The sequence below is a fragment of the Melopsittacus undulatus genome, chromosome 23 (assembly GCF_012275295.1).
Source record: "Melopsittacus undulatus isolate bMelUnd1 chromosome 23, bMelUnd1.mat.Z, whole genome shotgun sequence".
Taxonomy (NCBI): Eukaryota; Metazoa; Chordata; class Aves; order Psittaciformes; family Psittaculidae; genus Melopsittacus; species Melopsittacus undulatus.
Window position 1 is genome coordinate 103,944 of NC_047549.1, and position 23,903 is coordinate 127,846.

At 59.0% G+C, this 23,903-nt stretch overlaps 1 protein-coding gene across 1 annotated transcript; it reads right to left on the reverse strand.

Annotated features, from left to right (window-relative positions):
- Positions 1-245: 245 nt before the first annotated feature.
- On the reverse strand, positions 246-22,110 carry LOC117437571 (cAMP-specific 3',5'-cyclic phosphodiesterase 4C-like). The gene is given in 16 exon segments (XM_034072077.1): positions 246-452; positions 454-642; positions 1,685-1,867; positions 3,234-3,356; positions 3,827-3,981; positions 6,351-6,450; positions 7,392-7,556; positions 9,235-9,333; positions 9,411-9,598; positions 10,162-10,255; positions 14,590-14,702; positions 15,708-15,757; positions 15,854-15,927; positions 16,412-16,448; positions 16,619-16,789; positions 21,839-22,110. Coding segments are annotated over 16 exon segments (2,220 nt in total).
- Between the last annotated feature and the right edge of the window lie 1,793 nt (positions 22,111-23,903).

The window sequence follows — 23,903 nt, forward strand, 5'->3', positions numbered from 1 at the left end:
TCAATGGCTTTCAATGGGGTGAGGGTCCCCCCCCGGGGGGGGAGGTGTTTTCTGGGGGGGGGGGTCCCTGTTTTTTGTCTTTTCAACTTTTGTAAAAAATTGAATAAAAATTTTCCCCCCAAAAAAAAAAAAAATTAAATAAAAATAATTAAATTAAATTAAAGCAAATTTTGCTTTGGGGGGGGGGCAACTTCCTCCCCCCCCCCCCCCAGTGATGTGCAATGGAGGGGGGGTGGTATCGCCATTCACCCCCCCCCTCCATCGCCTTGGTCCGGTCCCTCCTCCTCCTCCCCCTCGGGGGGTCTCCCCGGGGGCCGCTTGGGGGGGGGCACATAGGGTGGATGGGGGGGGGCTTCTCCATCCTCATCCTCACAGGGGGGGGGGCCGAGGGTTGGATCGTGTCCCCCTCCCTCCTCATCCTCATCCAGGGGGAGGTCGAAGCGGAAGTGGGGCTGGGATGGGGGGGGGCCCGAGGGGGGGGGGGGTGGGGGGGGGGGGGGGGGGGGATGGGCTGTGCGGGACGCGGCTGTGGTACCAATCCCGGTTCTCCTCCAGCGTCTCCAGGATGTCCTGAGCATCCGGATGCACCAGGTCAGCCCAGGTCTCCCATAGCGGGTGCACGATGTAGTCGATGAAGCCGACCTATGGGGGGGGTGGGGGGGGCATCGTGTACATAGGGGTCGTTGTGTCCATGGGGATCATCATATCCACATGGAGCATTGTACCCAACCCATGAGGGCCATCGTACCCATAAGGATCATCATACCCATAGGGATCATCATATCCACATGGAGCATTGTACCCAACCCATAAGTGTCACTGTGTCCATAGGGATCATCGTATCCACATGGAGCATTGTACCCAACCCGTGAGTGTCACTGTGTCCATAAGGGTCGTTGTGTCCATAGGAATCATCATATCCATATGGAGCATTGTACCGAACCCATAAGTGTCACTGTGTCCATAAGGATCATTGTGTCCATGGGGATAATCATATCCATAGGCCTCATCATATCCACATGGAGCTTTGTACCCAACCCATAAGGGTCACCGTGTCCATAGGGATCATCATAGCCGTATGGAGCATCATACCCAACCCATGAGGGTCATCATGTCCATAAGGATCATTGCATCCACAGGGATCATCAAGTCCATAAGGATCATTGTATCCATATGGAGCATCATACCCAACACGAGAGTCATCGTGGCCATAAGGGTCGTCATGTCCATAAGGGTCATCACGTCCATAAGGATTATGTTATCCATAAGGATCATCATACCCAGTCCTTAAGGGTCACCATGTCCATAAAGCCCATGTTGTCCATAAGGATCATCACACCCAAACCATAAGGATCATCATGTCCTTAAGGATCATCATGTCCTTAAGTATGACCATGTCCATAAGGATCATTGCACCCAACCCATGTGGATCATTATGTTCATAAGGATCACCATGTCCATAAGGATCATCGTGTCCACAAGGACCATTGCACCCAACCCATAAGGATCATCATGTTCATAAGGAACATTGCACCAAACCCATAAGGATCATCATGTCCATAAGGATCCCCATGTCCATAGGGATCCCCATGTCCATCAGGATCCCCATGTCCATCAGGATCCCCACGTCCATCAGGATCCCCATGTCCATCAGGATCCCCATGTCCATGCCAGACCCCGTTACCTGGGACTTCTCCACGGAGGCCGTGTGCTTGTCGCACATGGGGCTGATCTCCATTCCCCGCTCCCGTTCCCGGTCTCCCTGCCGGAAGAACTCCTCCATGATGCGCTCGGTCCATTGCCGGTACAGCTCCAGCGGCTTCGTGGGGTTACTCAGATCCGCACAATGGACCATGTTCCTCAGGACCTAACACAGACACATCACTGGCACTGTTGGTAACCCTGACACTAACCATACACACAACTACAACTAACCCTAACCCTAACCCATCACCATCACCGGTGGTAACCCTGACCCTAACTATAACCATAAACACTACAACTACAACTAACCCTAACCATGATCCTCAGGACCTACCAAAGACCCATCACCGGCACCATTGGTAACGCTGACCCTAACCCTAACCATAACCATAACCCTAACCATGTTCCTCAGGACCTAACACATACCCATCACCGGCACCGTTGATAACCCTCACACTAACCATAACCATAACCATACACACAGCAACTACAACTAACCCTAACCATGTTCCTCAGGACCTACCACAGATACATCACCGGCACCATTGGTAACCCTGACCCTAAATATACACACAACAACTGCAACTAACCCTAACCCTTAAACATAACCATACAAACAGCAACTACAACTAACCCTAAACATCAACCCTAACCCTACCCTAACAAATAAACCTCACAATAAAACATAAACCCAAATCTAACCATAATTGTAATCTGAAACCCAACACCAACACATAGCCCTAACCCTAATCCCAACCCTAACATTAAACATACATGTAACACCAAACCTTAAATATAAAAATAAGATAACAAATACCATAAACCTAATGCTAAACCTAACACCACCCCTAATATTTAACCCTAAAATTACCACATAACCCTAAACCTAAACCTACACCTAATCCCTAACCCTAACTCTACCACAATCCACTAACTCTAACCCAGCCTATAAAACTAACACTAATAATAACACTAACACTAACACTAAATAGAAACCCTAACACTAACATCTACAACTAACCATAACGCTAACCCTAACATTACCACTAACACTAACCATAAACCTACCCATAACCCTAAACCTAAGCATAACCCTAACCCTAACCATAACACTAAACATAACCTTAACCCTAATAATAAACATGATACTCACCCTAACCATAACCCTAACCCTAAACTTAACCATCAAACTAACCCCTAAATCTAAACGTACACCTAAGCATACTGCAAACCCTAATCAGGCCCCTAACCACTAAACCTAACTTAACCACTATAATTAGCACTAAAAATAACACCAACCCTAACCCTAAATAGAAACACTAAAACTAACATAAACACCTAACCATAACCCTAACACTAACCATAACCATATCCCTAACCATACTCTAACCATAACACTAACCCTAACCATAACCATAACCCTAACCCTAACCATAATCATAACCCTAACCATAACCATAATCATAACCATAACCCTAACCCTCACCCTACCCCACTGCCCCCCATGGACCCCATGTGTGCCCCCCCACCTGGATGCGGTCAGTGTAGTGGTCCAGCAGCAGCACCCCCGAGCTCGTCACCTTCTTGGTCTCCACCATGGTCTTGAGGTCAGCCAGGAGGCTCATGTGCTTGGACATGTCTGTGGCCAGGACCTGGGGGGGGGGGGGTTGAGTTTGGGGCAGGTTCGAGGTGATTTAGGGGGGTTCGGGGGGTTGGGTTGGGGGGGTTTAGGGGTGATTTGGGTCAGTTTTGCTGTGTTTTGGGTCAGTTTTGGGCTGGTTTGAATCAGTTTTGGGTAGGTTTTGGGGTGTTTTGGGTCAGTTTCAGGTCAGTTTCAGGTCAGTTTTGGGGTGTTTTGCATCAGTTTTGGGGTGTTTTGGGACAGATTTGGGGAGTTTTGGGTCAATTTTGGGTCAGTTTCAGTCAATTTTGGGTCAGTTTCGGTGTGCTTTATGTCAGTTTGAGGTCAGTTTCAGGATATTTTGGGTCAGTTTGGGGCTGGCTTGGGTCAGTTTTGGGTCGGGTTTGGGGTGTTTTGGCTCAGTTTTGGCTCAGTTTTGGGGTGTTTGGCTCAGTTTTGTCTCAGTTTTGGGGTGTTTTGTCTCAGTTCCGGTTCCCGCACCATGTCGATGACCATCTTGCGCAGGCTCTGGCGCTGGCGCCGGCTCAGGCTCTGGAAGATGTCACAGTTTTCCTCCTGGAGCAGTTGGAAGCCAACGGCCAAGTGGTGATTCTCCAGCACGGACTCATCATTGTAGAGCAGAGCCAGCTCCGAGTCTGCATTGACATGAATGGGACACGTGTGTCCATTGACATGGATGGGACACGTGTGTGCATTGACATGAATGGGACACGTGTGCATTGACATGGATGGGATGGGACACGTGTGTGCATTGACATGGATGGGATGGGACATGTGTGTGCATTGACATGGATGGGATGGGACACGTGTGTGCATTGACATGGATGGGATGGGACATGTGTGTACATTGACATGGATGGGATGGGACACATGTGTGCATTGACATGGATGGGACACGTGTGCATTGACATGGGTGGGATAGGACATGTGTGTGCATTGACACGGATGGGATAGGACACGTGTGTGCATTGACATGGATGGGACACGTGTGTGTATTGACATGGATGGGACACGTGTGTGTATTGACATGGATGGGATGGGACATGTGTGTGCATTGACATGGATGGGATGAGACACGTGTGTGCATTGACATGGATGGGACACGTGTGTGTATTGACATGGATGGGACACGTGTGTGTATTGACATGGATGGGATGGGACACGTGTGTGCATTGACATGGATGGGACACGTGTGCATTGACATGGATGGGATGGGACACGTGTGTGCATTGACATGGATGGGATGGGACACGTGTGTGCATTGACATGGATGGGACATGTGTGCTTTGACATGGATGGGATGGGACACGTGTGTGCATTGACATGGATGGGATGGGACACGTGTGTGCATTGACATGGATGGGATGGGACACGTGTGTGCATTGACATGGATGGGATGGGACACGTGTGTGTATTGACATGGATGGGACATGTGTGTGCATTGACATGGATGGGATGGGACACGTGTGTGCATTGACATGGATGGGATGGGACATGTGTGTACATTGACATGGATGGGATAGGACACGTGTGTGCATTGACATGGATGGGATAGGACACGTGTGTACATTGACATGGATGGGATAGGACACGTGTGTATTGACATGGATGGGATGGGACATGTGTGCATTGACATGGATGGGATGGGACACGTGTGTGTATTGACACGGATGGGATGGGACACGTGTGTGCATTGACATGGATGGTGTAGGACATGTGTGTGTATTGACATGGATGGGATGGGACACGTGTGTGCATTGACATGGATGGGATGGGACACGTGTGTGCATTGACATGGATGGGATGGGACATGTGTGTGCATTGACATGGATGGGATGGGACACGTGTGTGCATTGACATGGATGGGATGGGACATGTGTGTACATTGACATGGATGGGATGGGACACATGTGTGCATTGACATGGATGGGACACGTGTGCATTGACATGGGTGGGATAGGACATGTGTGTGCATTGACACGGATGGGATAGGACACGTGTGTGCATTGACATGGATGGGATGGGACACGTGTGCATTGACATGGATGGGATGGGACACGTGTGTGCATTGACATGGATGGGATGGGACATGTGTGTGCCTTGACATGGATGGGATGGGACACGTGTGTGCATTGACATGGATGGGATGGGACACGTGTGTGCATTGACATGGATGGGATGGGACACGTGTGTGCATTGACATGGATGGGATGGGACACGTGTGTGCATTGACATGCATGGGATGGGACACATGTGTGCATTGACATGGATGGGACACGTGTGTGCATTGACACGGATGGGACACGTGTGTGCATTGACATGGATGGGATGGGACACGTGTGTGCATTGACATGGATGTGACACGTGTGTGCATTGACATGGATGGGATGGGACACGTGTGTGCATTGACATGGATGGGATGGGACACGTGTATGCATTGACATGGATGGGATGGGACATGTGTGTGCATTGATATGGATGGGGTAGGACACGTGTGTGCTATGACACATGTATGTGTTAGGACAAATGTGTTCTATTACACATGTATGGGATAGGGCATGCATGTTCCATGACATATGTATGTGCTATGACACGTGTTCCATGACAAATGTATGTCTTAGGACACACATGTTCCATGACACATGTATGTGCTAGGACACACGTGTTCCATGACATATGTACATGCTAGGACACACGTGTTCCATGACACATGTATGTGCTAGGACACACGTGTTCCATGACACATGTATTTGCTATGACACACGTGTTCCATGACACATGTATGTGCTATGACACACGTGATCCATGCCACATGTATGTACGAGGGCACACATGTTCCATGACACATGTATGTGCTATGACACGTGTGTTCCATGACACATGTATGTGCTAGGACACACGTGTTCCATGACACATTTATGTGCTAGGACACACGTGTTCCACGACATATGTACATGCTATGACACACGTGTAACATGCCACATGTATGTACGAGGGCACTCACTGGTGTTGATGAGGAACTGGTTGGACACCCCGGGGTGGTCGACATCGTGGATGGCGGCAGCGAAGAGCGCGGCCAGGATCTCCAGGTCAGTGAACACGGCCTGGGGCAACAGCAGACTCAGCACCCACCCAGCACAGCCTGAAACAGGGACCCCCCCTACCCCAGCAGCAGGGACCCCCCCCCATAACATCCTGGCACTGTGGGGTTGTGGACCCAGCAGCTGGGGTCCTAACACCTGGGGACCCAACATCTGGGGACCATGGCCTTTGGGGACCCAACATCTGGGGACCCAACATCTGGGGACCCAACACCTGGGGACCCAATATCTGGGGTCCTAACATCTGGGAACCCAGTATCTGGGGACCATGGTCTTTGGGATCCCAACATCTGGGGACCCAACATCTGGGGTCCTAACATCTGGGAACCCAGTATCTGGGGACCATGGTCTTTGGGATCCCAACATCTGGGGACCATGGTCTTTGTGAACCCAACACCTGGGGAGCTAACATCTGGGGACCATAGTCTTTGGGAACCCAACATCTGGGGACCCAACACCTGGGGACCCAATATCTGGGAACTCAGTATCTGGGGACCATGGTCTTTGGGATCCCAACATCTGGGGACCCAACATCTGGGGTTCTAACATCTGTGGTCCTAACATCTGGGAACCCAACATCTGGGGACCCAATATCTGGAGACCCAACATCTGGGAACCCAGTATCTAGGGACCATGGCCATTGGGGACCCAACACCTGAGGACCCAACATCTGGGGACCTAACATCTGGGGACCATGGTCTTTGTGAACCCAAAACCTGGGGACCCAACATCTGGGGACCATGGCCTTTGGGGACCCAACATCTGGAAACCCACCACCCCTCGCCCATGGTCTTTGGGTACCCCAACATCCCCCTCATGATGGGAGGGGTCATCCCCCCCCGAGGCCCCGCCCCTCTCCCCGAGACCAAACCCCCCCATACCCCCCCCTCCCCCTCCCCGAGGCCCCGCCCCCCCCCGAGGCCCCGCCCCCCGTGCGTGCTGACGTCGAGCGCGGGCGTGGCCAGCAGCACGTGCGTGGACTGCACCACGTCGGCCGCGTGCAGGCTGTTGTGATAGGCCACGTGGGGGCGGTAGCGAGACTCGAGCGTGCGCACGAAGGTCAGCAGCGTCTGCGGCGCCATGCGGAACGTGCGCAGCAGGTCACGCTCCTGGGGGGGGGGAGGGGGGTCAGTGGGGTCAGGGGGGTCAGTGGGGTCGATGGTGGCAATGGGGTCAGTGGGGTCAATGGGGTCAGTGGGGTCAGTGGGGTCAATGGGGTCGATGGGGTCAATGGGGTCAATGGGGTCAATGAGGTCGATGGGGTCGATGGTGTCAATGGGGTCAATGGGGTCGATGGGGTCAATGGGGTCAATGGGGTCAATGGTGTCAATGGGGTCAATGGGGTCGATGGTGTCAATGGTGTCAATGGGGTCAATGGTGTCAATGGGTGCCAATGGGTGCCAATGGGCGTCAATGGGTGCCAATGGGCGTCAGTGGGGCTGATGCTGTCAATGGTGTCAATGGGTGCCAATGGTGTCAATGGTGTCAATGGTGTCAATGGGCATCAGTGGGGCCAATGGTGTCAATGGGCGTCAGTGAGTGCCGATGGTGTCAATGGTGTCAATGGGCGTCAGTGAGGCCAATGGTGTCAATGGTGTCAATGGGTGCCGATGGTGTCAATGGTGTCAATGGACATCAATGGGTGCCAATGGTGTCAATGGGTGCCAATGATGTCAATGGTGTCAATGGGTGTCAATGGGCGTCAGTGGATGCCAATGGGCGTCAATGGGTGCCAATGGGCATCCATGGGCGTCAGTGGGTGCCAGTGGTGTCAATGGTGTCAATGGGTATCAATGGGGGTCAGTGGGTGCCAATGGGTGACAATGGGTGTCAATGGGCGTCAGTGGGTGCCAATGGGCGTCTATGGGTGTCAATGGGTGCCAGTGGGTTTCAGTGAGTGCCAATGGTGTTAACGGGTATCAATGGGTGTTAGTGGGGGCCGAAAGGCATCTATGTGTGCCAGTGGGTATCAGTGGGCGCTAATGGGTGCCAATGGTGTCAGTGGGGGTGAATAGGTGCCAGGGGTTGTCAATAGTGTTAATGCAGCTCAATGCAGAATGTGCATAGCAGCTCCCACTCCTGCGGGAAGGGGGGGGCAATGGGGGTCAGTGGGTGCCAATGGGGGTGAATGGGTGCCAATGGTTGTCAATAGTGTCAGTGAGTATCAATGGGTGTCAATGAATGCCAGTGGGGGTGAATGGGTGCCAATGGGGTGAATGGGTACCAATGGGTGTCAATAGTGTCAATGGGTATCAGTGGGTGTCAGTGGGTGCCAAGAGGTGTCAATGGGTACCAGTGGGGGTGAATGGGTGTCAATGAGTGCAAATAGGTGCCAGTGGGTGTCAGTGGGTTCCAGTGGGTGTCAGTGGGTGCCAGTGATTGTCAACAGTGTCAATGGGTATCAGCGGGTGTCAATGGGTGCCAATGGGTATGAACAGGTACCAATGGGTGTCAGTGGGTTCCAGTGGGTGTCAATGGGTGCCAGTGATCGTCAGTAGTGTCAATGGGTATCAGCGGGTGTCAATGGGTGCCAATGGATATGAACAGGTACCAGTGGGTGTCAATGGGTTCCAGTGGGTGTCAATGGGTGCCAATGATTGTCAACAGTGTCAATGGGTGCCAATGGGTATGAACAGGTACCAATGGGTGTCAATGGGTTCCAGTGGGTGTCAATGGGTGCCAGTGATCGTCAACAGTGTCAATGGGTATCAGCGGGTGTCAATGGGTGCCAATGGGTATGAACAGGTACCAATGGGTGTCAATGGGGGTCAGTGGGGGTGTCCATACCTGGAACACACTGAACATGATGCAGCTCAGCGAGTGGTTGTTGGAGAACTCGGCCACACGGAAGATGTTCAGCCCCCACTTGTTGATGCTCTCGAGCTCCTGGGGGGGGGGTGTAAGGATGGAGGGGGGGGCACATCATGGACCCCCCCCCCTTTGCTCCCCAAAACCCCCCGGACCTTGCCCAGCAGCTCCTCACGGTCGGTGCTGACCCCAAAGCGGGGGACCCCGCACCCCCCCGCGCCGCCGGGGGGGGGCAGCTGCTTTCCCCCCCCCCCCCGGAGCTGCCCCAAGGGGGGGGGTGGGCGCCGCTTCTTGTCCCGCTCCTTAGGGCCGGGGGCCGGGATCTCCACCTCGTGCTGTTTGTCTGGGGGGGTCACACACACACAGCATGAGATGGGGACCCCCCCATGGCAGAGGGAGGGATGGGGGGGCCCGGGGGGGTCACACACACAGAGCATGAGACGGGGACCCCCCCATGACAGAGGGAGGGATGGGGGGGCCCGGGGGGGTCACACACACAGAGCATGAGATGGGGACCCCCCCGTGACAGAGGGAGGGATGGGGGGGCCCGGGGGGGTCACACACACACAGCATGAGATGGGGACCCCCTCATGACAGAGGGAGGGATGGGGGGGCCCGGGGGGGTCACACACACAGAGCATGAGATGGGGACCCCCCCATAACAGAGGGAGGGATGGGGGGGCCCGGGGGGGTCACACACACAGAGCATGAGATGGGGACCCCCCCGGTGACAGAGGGAGGGATGGGGGGGGCCCGGGGGGGTCACACACACAGAGCATGAGATGGGGACCCCCCCATTGATAGAGGGAGGGATGGGGGGGTCCGGGGGGGTCACACACACAGAGCATGAGATGGGGACCCCCCCATTGACAGAGGGAGGGATGGGGGGGTCCGTGGGGGTCTCACCGAGGAAGGTGCTGGAGATGTACTCGGAGACCTGGTTACCGGAGCGGCTCATCTCGGAGAGGTGGGTGAGCTCCCGGTTCAGCATCCTCTTGAACTGGGGGGGCAGGAGGCAGGGGGGTCATTGAGATGGGAACACCCCCCATTGGGATGGAAAGGGATGGGATGGGAATGGGATGGGGATGGGGATGGGATGGGGATGGGGATGGGGATGGGATGGGGATGGGGATGGGGATGGGGATGGGGATGGGGATGGGGATGGGATGGGGATGGGGATGGGATGGGGATGGGATGGGGATGGGGATGGGATGGGGATGGGATGGGATGGGGATGGGATGGGGATGGGGATGGGATGGGATGGGATGGGGATGGGATGGGATGGGGATGGGATGGAGATGGGATGGAGATGGGGATGGGATGGAGATGGGGATGGGGATGGGATGGGGATGGGATGGAGATGGGGATAGGGATGGGATGGGGATGGGGATGAGGGTGGGGATGGGGATAGGGATGGAGATGGGGATGGGGATGGGATGGGATGGGGATGGGGATGGAGATGGGGATGGGGATGGGATGGAGATGGGGATGGGATGGGGATGGGATGGGGATGGGATGGGGATGGGATGGGATGGGGATGGGATGGGGATGGGGATGGGATGGGGATGGGATGGGGATGGGATGGAGATGGGGATGAGATGGGGATGGGGATGGGATGGGGATGGGATGGAGATGGGGATGAGATGGGGATGGGGATGGGATGGGATGGAGATGGGGATGGGGGTGGGATGGGATGGAGATGGGATGGAGATGGGATGGGGATGGGATGGGAATGGGATGGAGATGGGGATGGGGACGGAGATGGGGATGGGATGGAGATGGGATGGGGATGGGATGGAGATGGGGATGGGGATGGAGATGGGGATGGGATGGAGATGGGGATGGGATGGAGATGGGGATAGGGATTGGATGGGGATGGGATGGAGATGGGGATAGGGGTGGGATAGGGATGGGATGGGGATGGGATAGGGATGGGGATGGGATGGAGATGGGGATAGGGATGGGATGGAGATGGGGATAGGGATGGTATGGGGATGGGGATGGGATGGGGATGGGATGAAGATGGGATGGAGATGGGGATAGGGATGGGATGGGGATGGGATGGGAATAGGATGGGGATGGGATGGAGATGGGGATGGGGATGGGATAGGGATGTGGCAAGATGGGGATGGGATGTGATGGGAAAATATGGGGATGGGGATAGGGATGGGATGGGATGGGGATAGGGATGGGATAGGATGGGATAAATTTGGGATGGGATAGGATGGAGATGGGGAAGGGGATGGGGTTGGATGAGAGGGGGATGGGGATGGGAATAGAGAGGGGTATGGAGATGGGGATGGGAAAGGGCTTGGGATGGATATAGGATGGGATGGGGATGGGGCAAGATGGGGTTGGGATGGAGACAAGGTCATGGCTGGGGATGAAGATGAACAGGATGGGGATGAGGACAGGATAGGGATGGGGGCCAAGGATGGGAAGAGGATGGGGATGGACGGGAAGGGGCCAGGGCTGAGGACAAGGAGGGGGATGAGCAGGGATGACAATGACGATGGGGACACGGGGCCGGAGCAGCTTCACCCCCATGGCACTGGGGGGGGCACGGGTAGCACTGGGGGGACACTGGGAGCTGCCACCCCCCCCCCCCCAGTCTGTTCCCCAGCCCCTTGGCCCCCCCCAATGGGAGCACCCAGAGGTGCCCCCCCCAATGGTGCCGCAGCAGCTGAGCCCCCCCAAGACCCCCCCAATCCGCTGTCCCGTCCCCCCCCCCGGGTGACTCATCCCCCAGCATCGGCTTCACCCCCCCCAAGACCACATTGCCCCCCCCCAACTGTCCCAACACGGGGCGGGGGGGGGGAGAAGAGCATCACTGCATCCCTCCCCTATCAGCCAATCAGGACCTTCCTCCCCATCTCCATGGTAACCACACTCTCCATAGCAACTGCCCCATCCCTGTCCCTGCGGGGGGGGGTGTTTAACCCCCCCTTGTGTCACGAGAAGGGGGGAGGGGTCCTCCGGTCCAGCCCCCCCCCCCCCCACAACGGTGCCCACCAGTGCCTACCACGAGTTTGCCAGGCCCCCCCCCCAAATGGGATGGGGGGGGGGGAGACACCTTCCCCCCCCCCCCCAAAACACAGCCCCCTCCTCCCCCCCACCACAAGTACCCAATGCCCCCCCCATCTCCACCAATGGGGGGGGGGGGGCACTGCAAGCATTCACTCAAGGGCCCTACCATGACATTGGGGGGGGGGGGAAGGTCAAACGTGCCCCCCCCCTTCCCGTGCCCCCCCCCCCCCTTACCTGGTCCCACCAAGCCACGAGCCAGGGCTTGGCGCAGGTCTCACAGAAGAAATCCACCAAGGGCATGGTCGGGCCGGGGGGGGGCCGGGGGGGGCTGCACCCCCCCCTCCGCCCAAAGGGAACCCCGCTTATGAGCCCCCCCCCTTCCTTTGCAGCTTATGGGGGGGCCCTTGGCATGGTGGGACACGGGGGGGGGGGAGCAGGGTCCCCCACCCCCCCCCAAGCTGCGCCCGCCGGGGGGGGCTCACATCGCCCCCCCCCCCTTTGGCTGCTCCAGAGGGTGAACCCCCCCCCCGGTGTTGCAGCACCCCCCAAAGGGGTGGGGGGGGGGTCAGGGGGAGCCCATTATGGGGGGGGGGGGAAGGATGGAGCGGGGGGGGGGGGAGGATGAGGAGGGATGGGAATGGATGGGGGGGTGCGGGGGGGGGTGCGAGAACAGCGGGGGGGGCGCGGGGGGGGCCCGGGGGGGGCCGAGGGTCCCGTCGGGGCTGCGGAGGCCGCGGATGCTGCGGGGGGGGGGGGGGGGGGGGCAGACGCCTGCGCGGGGCCACGCTCCGCCCCCGGCCCCCCCCCCCCCCGGGCATGGTCACGGCCCCGCGGCAGAGCGGGGGGGGGAGAACAGAGGGGACCCCCCCACACACCCCCCCCACTGCAATGGGGGGAGCCCCACATGGTACCCGCACTGCCCCATCGGGGTCCGTCCTGGTCCCTGTCCTCATCCCCATCCCTGATCCCATCCTGTTCCTATCCTGATCCCATCCTGTTCCCATCCTGATCCCATCCTTATCCCCATCCCTGTAGCACAGCCGGGTCCATCCTGATCCCTGCCCCCATCCATGTGGCACAGATGGATCCATCCCGTCCCTGGGTCACACTGGGGTCCTGTCCTGGTCCCCATCCCCATTCCCATGTCAGAGCCGGGTCCATCCCATTCCCATGTCAGAGCCGGGTCCATCCCATCCCCATTCCCATGTCAGAGCCGGGTCCATCCAATCCCCATCCCCATTCCCATGTCACAGCTGGGTCCATCCCATTCCCATTCCCATGTCACAGCCGGGTCCATCCCATCCCCATTCCCATTCCCATGTCACATCAGGGTCCCTTTCCCCATCCATGTTTCACAGCCGGGTCCATCCTGGTCCCTGTCCCCATCCATGTCCCACTGGGGTCCCTTCCTGGTCCCTTTCCCTATTCCCATGACACAGCTGGGTTCATCCCATCCCCATTCCCATGGCACAGCCGGGTCCATCCTGGTCCCTGTCCTCATCCCCATCCCTGTTCCCATCCTGATCCCATCCTGATCCCATCCCTGTAGCACAGCCGGGTCCATCCTGGTCCCTTTCCCCATCCCAGTGTCACATCAGGGTCCATCCTGGTCCCCATTCCCATGTCACATCATGGTCCATCCCATCCCTGTGTCACACAGGGGTCCCATCCTGCTCCCCATCCTGGTCCCCATCCCCATTCCCAGGTCACAGCCGGTCCCATCCCATCCCCATCCCCATCCTCATGTCACAGCCGGGTCCATCCCATCCCCATTCCCATTCCCATGTCACATCAGGGTCCATCCCATTCCCATCCTCCTGTCACAGCCGGGTCTACCCCATCCCAGTGCCCCCATCCCCAGTGCTAAGAAGGCTCCCATCCCTCTCCCCATGTCCTTATCCCATCACTCCCGGCCCCATCCCTGTATTCCTGCCCCCATCCCGGTATTCCTGCCCCCATCCCTGTATTCCTGCCCCCATCCCAGTATTCCCGTTCCCATCCCGATATTCTTGCCCCCATCCCGGTATTCCCAGCCCCATCCCGGTATTCCCGGTGCCCTATCCCAGTATTCCTGCCCCCATCCCGGTATTCCCAGCCCCATCCCAGTATTCCTGCCCCCATCCCAGTATTCCCAGTGCCCTATCCCAGTATTCCCAGCCCCATCCCAGTATTCCTGCCCCCATCCCAGTATTCCCAGTGCCCTATCCCAGTATTCCCAGTGCCCCATCCCAGTATTCCCAGTGCCCTATCCCAGTATTCCCAGTGCCCCATCCCAGTATTCCCAGTGCCCTATCCCGGTATTCCCACCTTGTTGGATGCCATCTCGCTGACCGCTCGGTGGGTCTGCAGGTTCTCCAGCTGCTCCAGGCACCAGTCCAGCTCCTCCAGTGTCTCCCGGGCCAGCTGCTGGGATGTCTCCTCTGCGTGGGGGGGCAGCGCAGGGGATGGGGGGGACCCCCCCGTGGGGATGGGGATGGGGGATCCCAATGGGGATGGGGGTGGGGGGACCCCAATGGGGATGGGGGATCCCAATGGGGATGGGGGTGGGGATGGGGGGAACCCAATGGGGATGGGGGTGGGGGGATCCCAAGGGAACCCCATGGGGATGGGGATGTGGATGAGGGACCTCAAGGGAACCAATGGGGATGGGGATGAGGGCACCCAATGAGGATATATATGAGGATGGGGGATCCCAAGAGAATCCCATGGGGATGAGGATGAGGGAACCCCACAGGGATATGGATGGGGATGAGGGACCCCAAAGGAACCCAATGGGGATGGGGATGGGGGGACCCCAAGGGAATCTGTGAGGATGGGGGTGGGGATGAGGGACCCCAATGAAACCCTATGGGGATGGGGGGATCCCAATGGAACCCTATGGGGATGGGTGACCCCAATGGAACCCTATGGGGATAGGGGACCCCAGGGGAACCCCATGGGAATGGGGGACCCTAAAGGAGCCCAATGAGGATGGGGGGATCCCTAAGGGACCCCCATGGAGATAGGGATGGGGATGAGGGACCCCAAAGGAGCCCAATGGGGATGAGGATGGGGGGACCCCAAGGGAATCCATGGGGATGGGGATGAGGGAACCCAATAGAACCTTATGGGGATGGGGGATCCCAAGGGAATCCATTGGGGATGGGGATGGGGGATCCCAATGGAACCCTATGGGGATGGGGGATCCCAATGGAGCTCTATGGGGATGGGGATGAGGGAACCCAATGGAACCCTATGGGGATGAGGGAACCCAATGGAACCCTATGGGGATGAGGGATCCCCAATGGAACCCTATGGGGATGGGGGATCCCAATGGAACCCTATGGGGATGGGGGATCCCCAATGGAACCCTATGGGGATGGTGGATCCCAATGGAACCCTATGGGGATGGGGATGGGGGGGGAGGGGCCCTGACCCCTCCTTACCTGAGAGCACAGGTGGGCAGGGGGGGGGCTGGGAGCCAATGGGGGAGCGCCTGCGGGGGGGGAGGGGTTAGGGGTGGATGGGACCCCCCCCATGGGGGGGGGTCAGGGTCAGGGTCATGGGGAGGTTAAAGGTCAGGGTCACTCACTTGCTGCCCGGGGGGGGGGGGACATTGGTCAGGATGGAGAAGTTACTGCGGACACTGCGGAGGCTGGCGAGGACCTGGGGTCAAGGGGGGGTCAGGGGTCAAGGGGAGGTCAGGGGGCAATGGGGGGTCATGGGGGTAAGGGGGGATCATGGGGTAAGGGGGGGTCAGGGGGTCAAGGGGGGGTCATGGGGCAAGGGAGGTAATGGGGCATGTGGGGGTCATGAGGTCTAGGGGGGTCATGGGGGCAAGTGGGGGTCATGGGGCTAAGGAGGGGTCATGGGGCAAGGGGGGGTCATGGTGTCAAGGGGGGGTTATGGGGGCAAGGGGGGGTCATGGGGTAAGGGGGGTTATGGGGTAAAGGAGGTCATGGGGTCAAGGGAGGGTCAGGGGGCAAGAGGGGGTCATGGGGGCAAAGGGGGATCATGGGGGCAAAGGGGGGGTCAGGGGGGCAAGGGGGGGTCAGGGGTTCAAGGAAGGGTCATGGGGCAAAGGGGATCATGGGGGTAAGGGGTGGTCATGGCGTCAGGGGGGGTCAAGGCCCCTCCCCCCCATCCCTACCTGTGCAAAGGGGGTCACGATCAGATCCTCCCCGTGCCTGGAAGAGACCATTGAGGTGTGTGGGGGGGGAGGGGGTGAACGGGGGCTCCGTGGGGTGTCCCCCTCCCCCCTCCATGGCAGCAATGGGGGGGTCCCCACAGTCTGGGGGTCCCGGGGGGGCTCCCATGGTTTGGGGGTCCCGGGGGGGGGTCGGGGGGGGTCACTCACACGTCGCTGGTGACAGACGAGGTCCGGGACAGGCTCTTGGGGGAGCCGTCGAAGTCACTGTCCGAGCGGTACAGGAAGGACTCTCTGCGCTGACCTGGAGCCCCCCCCGGAACCAGCACCAACCCCGGGGGGGGCTGAGCCTCCGGGGGGGGACCGTTCTCTGCTTCCAGCCTGGGGGGGGGGCAGAGAGGGAGAGGGTCAGGGATGGAGGGGGGGGCACTAGGACCCAGCAGCCACACACACACCCCCCCTATGGCCGCGATGGTGGCGCCGCCCGGTGGTGAGCACCGGTACTGACGGTGGTTGGGCAGCGGGGGCATCAGTTCTAGAGGGACCTGGCCCTATGGGGGACTCCAAGCCCTAGGGGGTCCATGGGGCTATGGGGGTCCCTATTCAGACCCCTGCCCTGTAGGGGACTCCAAGCCGTATGGGGGTCCCTGGCCTTATATGGGACACCAAGCCCTAAGGGGTCCGTAGGTTTATGGGGGTCCCTAGGGGTGTTCCTGCCCCATAGGGGACTCCAAGCTCTATAGGATCCATGGGGCTATGGGGGTCCCTATGCGAGTCCTTTCTCTATAGGGGACTCCAAGCCCTATGGGACCCATGGGGCTATGGGGGTACCTAGGGGGGGTCCTGCCCCATAGGGGACTCCAAGCCCTATGGGGTTCCTGGGTCTATGGGGGTCCCTAGGGGGGTTTCTGCCCCATAGGGGACTCAAAGCCCTATGAGGTCCATGGGGCTATGGGGGTCCCTATGCGGGTCCCTGCTCTATAGGGGACACCAAGCCCTATGGGTCTATGGGGGTACCTAGGGGGGTTCCTGCCCCATGGAGGACTCCAAGCCCTATGGGGTCCATGGGGCTATGGGGGTCCCTATGCGGGTCCCTGCTCTATAGGGGACACCAAGCCCTATGGGTCTATGGGGGTACCTAGGGGGGTTCCTGCCCCATAGAGGACTCCAAGCCCTATGGGGTCCATGGGGCTATGGGGGTCCCTATTCAGACCCCTGCCCTATAGGGGACTCCAAGCCCTATGGGGGTCCCTGGCCTTATAGGGGACACCAAGCCCTAAGGGGTCCGTAGGTTTATGGGGGTCCCTAGGGGTGTTCCTGCCCCATAGGGGACTCCAAGCCCTATAGGATCCATGGGGCTATGGGGGTCCCTATGCGAGTCCTTTCTCTATAGGGGACTCCAAGCCCTATGGGGTTCCTGGGTCTATGGGGGTCCCTAGGGGGGTTCCTGCCCCATAGGGGACTCCAAGCCTTATGAGGTCCATGGGGCTATGGGGGTCCCTATGAGGGTCCCTGCTCTATAGGGGACACCAAGCCCTATGGGTCTATGGGGGTACCTAGGGGGGGTCCTGCCCTATAGGGGACTCCAAGCCCTATGGGGTTCCTGGGTCTATGGGGGTCCCTAGGGGGGTTTCTGCCCCATAGGGACTCCAAGCCCTATGGGGTCCATGGGGCCATGGGTGTCCCTATGAGGGTCCCTGCCCTATAGGGGAATCCAAGCCCTACAGGGGTCCCTGGCCTTACAGGGGACACCAAGCCCTAAAGTGTCCCTGGGTCTATGGGGGTCCCTAGGAGGCTTCCTGCCCTCAGGGTACTCCAAGCCCTATGGGGTCCATGGGGCTATGGGGGTCCCTATGCGGGTCCCTGCTCTATAGGGAACTCTAAGCCCTGTGGGGGTCCCTGGCCTTATAGGGTACACCAAGGCCTAAGGGGTCCATGGGTTTATGGGGATCCCTGTGCGGATCCCTGCCCTATGGGGGAATCCAAGCCCTATATGGTCCATGGGTCTATGGGGGTCCCTATGCGGGACCCTGCTCTATAAGGGACTCCAAGCCCTATGGGGTCCATGGGTCTATGGGGGTCCCTATGCGGGTCCCTGCCCTATAGGGAGCCCTGTCCCTATGGGGATGCTGATGTGAGGGGGCCCTGATGGGGCTGCGCAGGCAGCGGGGGGGGGGGGGGGGGGGGGGGGGGGGGGGCTGTGAGTCACAGGGTCCAAATTTAGCATCCGGCTCTGGGCTGGAAAAGGCGTTTTTAGGGAATGTGATGGGAACATTCCCGACGTCGGGAATCACAGCACCGGGATACGGGGGGGGGGGATCCACTGGGACCCCCTGATCCCATTGTCCCATTGTCCCTTATGGGATGTGCTCACCCTTGAGGCCTCCCTTCCTGCCCAGCCTGAGGGGGATCCCATGGGATGGGATGGGAATGGGGACGCACTGGGCCATAGCAGCCATGCAGTGCCATAGCCCTCCATACAAGGCCATATAGGGCCATCCTATGGGGCATCCCTGCTATTCCAAGGGATTTCCTCCTTCCCAACGGGATCGGGATCAGCGCTGGGACTGGAGACCAATGTGAATCCCTTGTAATGGCCGCAGGTGACTCATCCCGCTTGGAAAGGATTCCGGGATGGAGTCGGCTCCGTTGGATGGAGATGGATCTGTTCCATAGAGGGATCCCATTGAGGAGGGATTCCATAGGGAAGAGGCTGCAGGAAGCCGGGAATGGCGTCTGGATCCCGGATGGATCCCAACTCAGCTCCAGTGGCACTGATTGCTCCAGGAACAGGGGAAAGCCACAAGTGGGAGGCTCCAACCGGATGCTCCCGATGGAACAGGGTGGGATGGGGAGACCGGGATGAACAGGGGATCCAGCATCCCGATGGGATGAATGAGGGATCCAGCATCCTGATGGGATGAACAGGGAGGATCCAGCATCCTGATGGGATGAATGGGGGGGATCCAGCATCCTGATGGGATGAACGGGGATCCAGTATCCTGATGGGATGAATGGGGGATCCAGTATCCTGATGGGATGAATGGGGATCCAGCATCCTGATGGGATGAACAGGGGATCCAGTATCCTGATGGGATGAACTGGGATCCAGCATCCTGATGGGATGAACAGGGGGGATCCAGCATCCTGATGGGATGAACAGGGGGTGATCCAGCATCCTGATGGGATGAACAGGGGATCCAGCATCCTGATGGGATGAATGGGGGGGATCCAGCATCCTGATGGGATGAACAGGGGATCCAGCATCCTGATGGGATGAATGGGGGGGATCCAGCATCCTGATGGGATGAACTGGGGATCCAGCATCCTGATGGGATGAACAGGGGATCCAGCATCCTGATGGGATGAACGGGGGGGATCCAGCATCCTGATGGGATGAACAGGGGGAGATCCAGCATCCTGATGGGATGAACAGGGGATCCAGCATCCTGATGGGATGAACTGGGGATCCAGCATCCTGATGGGATGAACAGGGGATCCAGCATCCTGATGGGATGAACGGGGGGGATCCAGCATCCTGATGGGATGAACGGGGGGGATCCAGCATCCTGATGGGATGAATGGGGGATCCAGCATCCTGATGGGATGAACAGGGGTCCAGCATCCTGATGGGATGAATGGGGGGGATCCAGCATCCTGATGGGATGAACAGGGGGGATCCAGCATCCTGATGGGATGAACAGGGATCCAGCATCCTGATGTGATGAATGGAGGGATCCATCATCCCGATGTAATGAATGGAGAGGGTCCATCATCCCAATGTAATGAATGGGGGGGTCCAGCATCCCGATGTAATGAATGGGGGGGTCCATCATCCCGATGTAATGAATGGAGGGGGTCCAGCATCCCGATGTAATGAATGGAGGGGGGGTCCATCATCCCGATGTAATGAATGGAGGGGGTCCATCATCCCGATGTAATGAATGGAGGGGATCCAGCATCCCGATGTAATGAATGAGGGGGGGTCCAGCATCCCGATGTAATGAATGGAGGGGTCCATCATCCCGATGTAATGAATGGAGGGGGTCCAGCATCCCGATGTAATGAATGGAGGGGTCCATCATCCCGACGCCCCCCCCCTCCATCACCATCCTGGTACCCGGAGCAAGGCATCCGCTTCCCATGCGCTGCCTGCAGGAGGGGCTGGAATCCCTCGGGAAGGGAGGAAGAGGAGGAGGAAGGACCCAAGTCTCCACCATCTGCTGCGCCTCCTGCGCACGGCTGAGCCCCCCCAGGATGAACCCCCCCGGAAGGACGCGGAGCTCAGAACACTCTGCCCCCCCCCCCCCCCAATCACTTCCTGGGAATGGGAACAGGGAACAGGCAGATCCCGGCTGTCCCCGACCCAACCATGGCGATGGGGGCACCCCCCATTGCATCCAATGGGAGCGGGACCCAACGGATGTGACCCCCCCCCCCCCAAGTGTTACTGCTGCCCCATGGGGTGATGCTGGGGGGGTCTTGCATCTGGGAATGGGATTGGGATGGTGCTGGGGGGGTCCTGGCTTTGGTACCGGGATCAGGATGATGCTGAGGGGGTCCTGCCTCCGGTACCGGGATGATGCTGAGGGGGTCCTGGCTTTGGTACCCGAATAGGGATGATGCTGGGGGGGGATCCTGCCTCCGGTACAATGATGGGGATGATGCTAAGGGGGTCCTGTCTCCCGTATCAGGGTGATGCTGAGGGGGTCCTGCCTCCGGTACAATGAGGGGGTCCTGTCTCCGGTATCGGGATGATGCTGGGGGCTTCCTGCCTCCGGTACCGGGATCAGGATGATGCTGAAGGGGTCCTGGCTTTGGTACCAGAATAGGGATGATGCTGAGCGGGTCCTGGTTTCGGTACCGGGATCGGGATGATGCTGAGGGGGGATACTGGCTCCGGTACCGGGATGATGCTGGGGGCTTCCTGCCTCCGGTACCGGGATCAGGATGATGCTGAGGGGGTCCTGGCTTTGGTATCGGGATCGGGATGATGCTGAGGGGGGGATCCTGCCTCCGGTACAATGATGGGGATGATGCTGAGGGGGTCCTGCCTCCGGTACCGGTATCAGGATGATGCTGGGGGCGGGGGGGGGTTGGATCCTGTCTCCAGTACCGGGATCGGGATGATGCTGGGGGGTCCTGTCTCCGGTATCAGGGTGATGCTGAGGGGGTCCTGGCTTTGGTACCCGAATAGGGATGATGCTGGGGGGGGATCCTGCCTCCGGTACCGGTATCGGGATGATGCTGGGGGCGGGTTGGGGGGGGTGTCTCCTGTCTCCAGTACCAGATCCCCCTGCGATGCTCGGGTCTCCATCGCCGGTACCAGTCTGGTTCCGGTGGTGGGATGGGGAGGGGGGGGGGGGGATGCTCCCGGTGCTCCCGGTGCTCCCGGTGTCCCGGTGCGGGGTCCCCGCCGCTGTCACCTACCGCCTGCCGGTGCTGGGGGCCCCGTGCAGGGACGACGGCCACGACATTCGGGACTTGCGCAGCCCGGGCCGGTCCCCGGTGTCCACCGCGTCCGCCCGCTCCATGGGCCGGGGCCGGGGCCGTTCGGCGTCGGAGAACCCCCGGTGCCGGATGCGGATCGGGGTGCGGGGCTGGCGCCAGAGGTGCTGGGGGGGCCTCAAGGTGCTGGAGCCCTCCCGGGGCACCGGGAGCGATAGGGAGAGGCTCTTCCTGGACCCCGGTACCGGCTCCATCCCCGACGGGACCGGGGGGGGGGGGGGGGGGATGATCCCGATCCCGGTCCCGACCGGTGCTCAGCGCATGGCCCCGTGCAACCGGTTGGGACGACCCCGGGGGAGGGGCCAAGCGCCGCCGGTGCCGCCCCCCCCCCGCCCCGGTACGAGGCGGAGCGGACCCCCCCCCCCCGGGTTTACATCACCCCCCCCATAAGGAATTCCCCCCCCCCTCCATGGGGTATCCCCCATCTCCCCCCCCCCATCCCAAGGGGGGACCCCCCCAATGTGTCAATGGGGGTCACCGGGGAGCCCCCTCCCTACGTAATGGACCCCCAAACCCCCCATCCCCACTCATAGCACAAAGAGGGGGGGTCCGATGTGACCCCCCCCCCCCCCGGCTCAATTCGCACCCATTGGTGTCAATGGGAGCCGGCTGACATCCTCACCGCCCCCCCCCAATTAACGCCAGCCCCAATACCCGCCCCCACCTAAGGGGATCCATTGGGAATGGGATGGGAATGGGGGGGATCCAAGCGGGAACACTCGTGGAATGTTCGGGGATGATTCATTGCAGCGCGGGAGGTTCGTGGCACGACGCCGGCTGCCGGCACCGCCCCCCCCCCCGGTACCACCGTGGTACGGTCAATGCACCGGGGGGGGTCAATGGAGACACTGGGAAAGGGGGGGGATGAGGGGGTGGGATAGGAGGGTTGGATTGGGGGGGGCTCTTCCTGAGCCACCCCCTCCCCGTCCCCCCCCCCATGGTAGGGATGTGGTAGGGGCCAGAGGGGGGGCAGCGCTGGGGGCACCTGTGTGGGCACCGTCCGTGTCCCTGTCCCCATCCGCATCCCTGTGCCCGTCCCTGTTGAGACAAGGAGGCCACTGTCCCTATTCCCATCCCCATCCCTATCCCTATTCCCATCCCCATCCCTATTCCTATCTCTATCATCATCTCTATTCCTATCCCTATCTCTATTCTTATACCCATCCTCATCCTTATCGCCATCCCTATCCCTATCTGTATCCCTATCCCCATTTCTATCCCCATTCCCATGCCCATCCCTATCCTTAACCCCTATCCCCATCCCCATCCCTATTCCTATTCCCATCCCCATCATTATCCCTATCCCTATCCCCATCCCCATCCATCCCTATCTCTGTCCCTAACCCCTATCTCTATCCCCATTCCCATTCCCAAACCTATCCCTCTCCTTATCCCTATCCCCATCCCCACCCCCATCCCTATCCCCATTCCCATTCCCAAACCTATCCCTATCCTTACCCCTATCCCCATCCCCACCCCCATCCCTATCCCCATCCCCATCCCCATCCCTATCCCTATCTCTATTCCCATTCCTATCCCTATCCCTATCCCCATCCCTATCCCCATTCCCATCCCTATCCCTGTCCCTATCCCCATTCCCATCCCTATCCCTGTCCCTATCCCCATCACTATCCCTATTCCCATTCCTATCCCTATTCCTACTCCAGCGAATGTCCCTTACCTGGACACTGCCCCTGTCCCCATCCCAGGCACTGTCACTGTTCTGGCTCCAGCAACATTCCCATTGTTCCCAGCCTGGGCCACATCTACATCCCAGTCACTGCCCCATCCCCATCCCCATCCCCATCCCCATCCCCATCCCTATCCCTATCCCTACCCCCATCCCCATCTCTATCCCCATTCCCATCCCCATCCCGATCCCCATCCCACAGCATCCCAAGGGGGTTCCCTACCTGTGGGGCAGGGGGAGGGAATAGTTTGGGATCTTCCATAGGGAATGGCACCGGAGCCCTTGGCACAGCTGGGA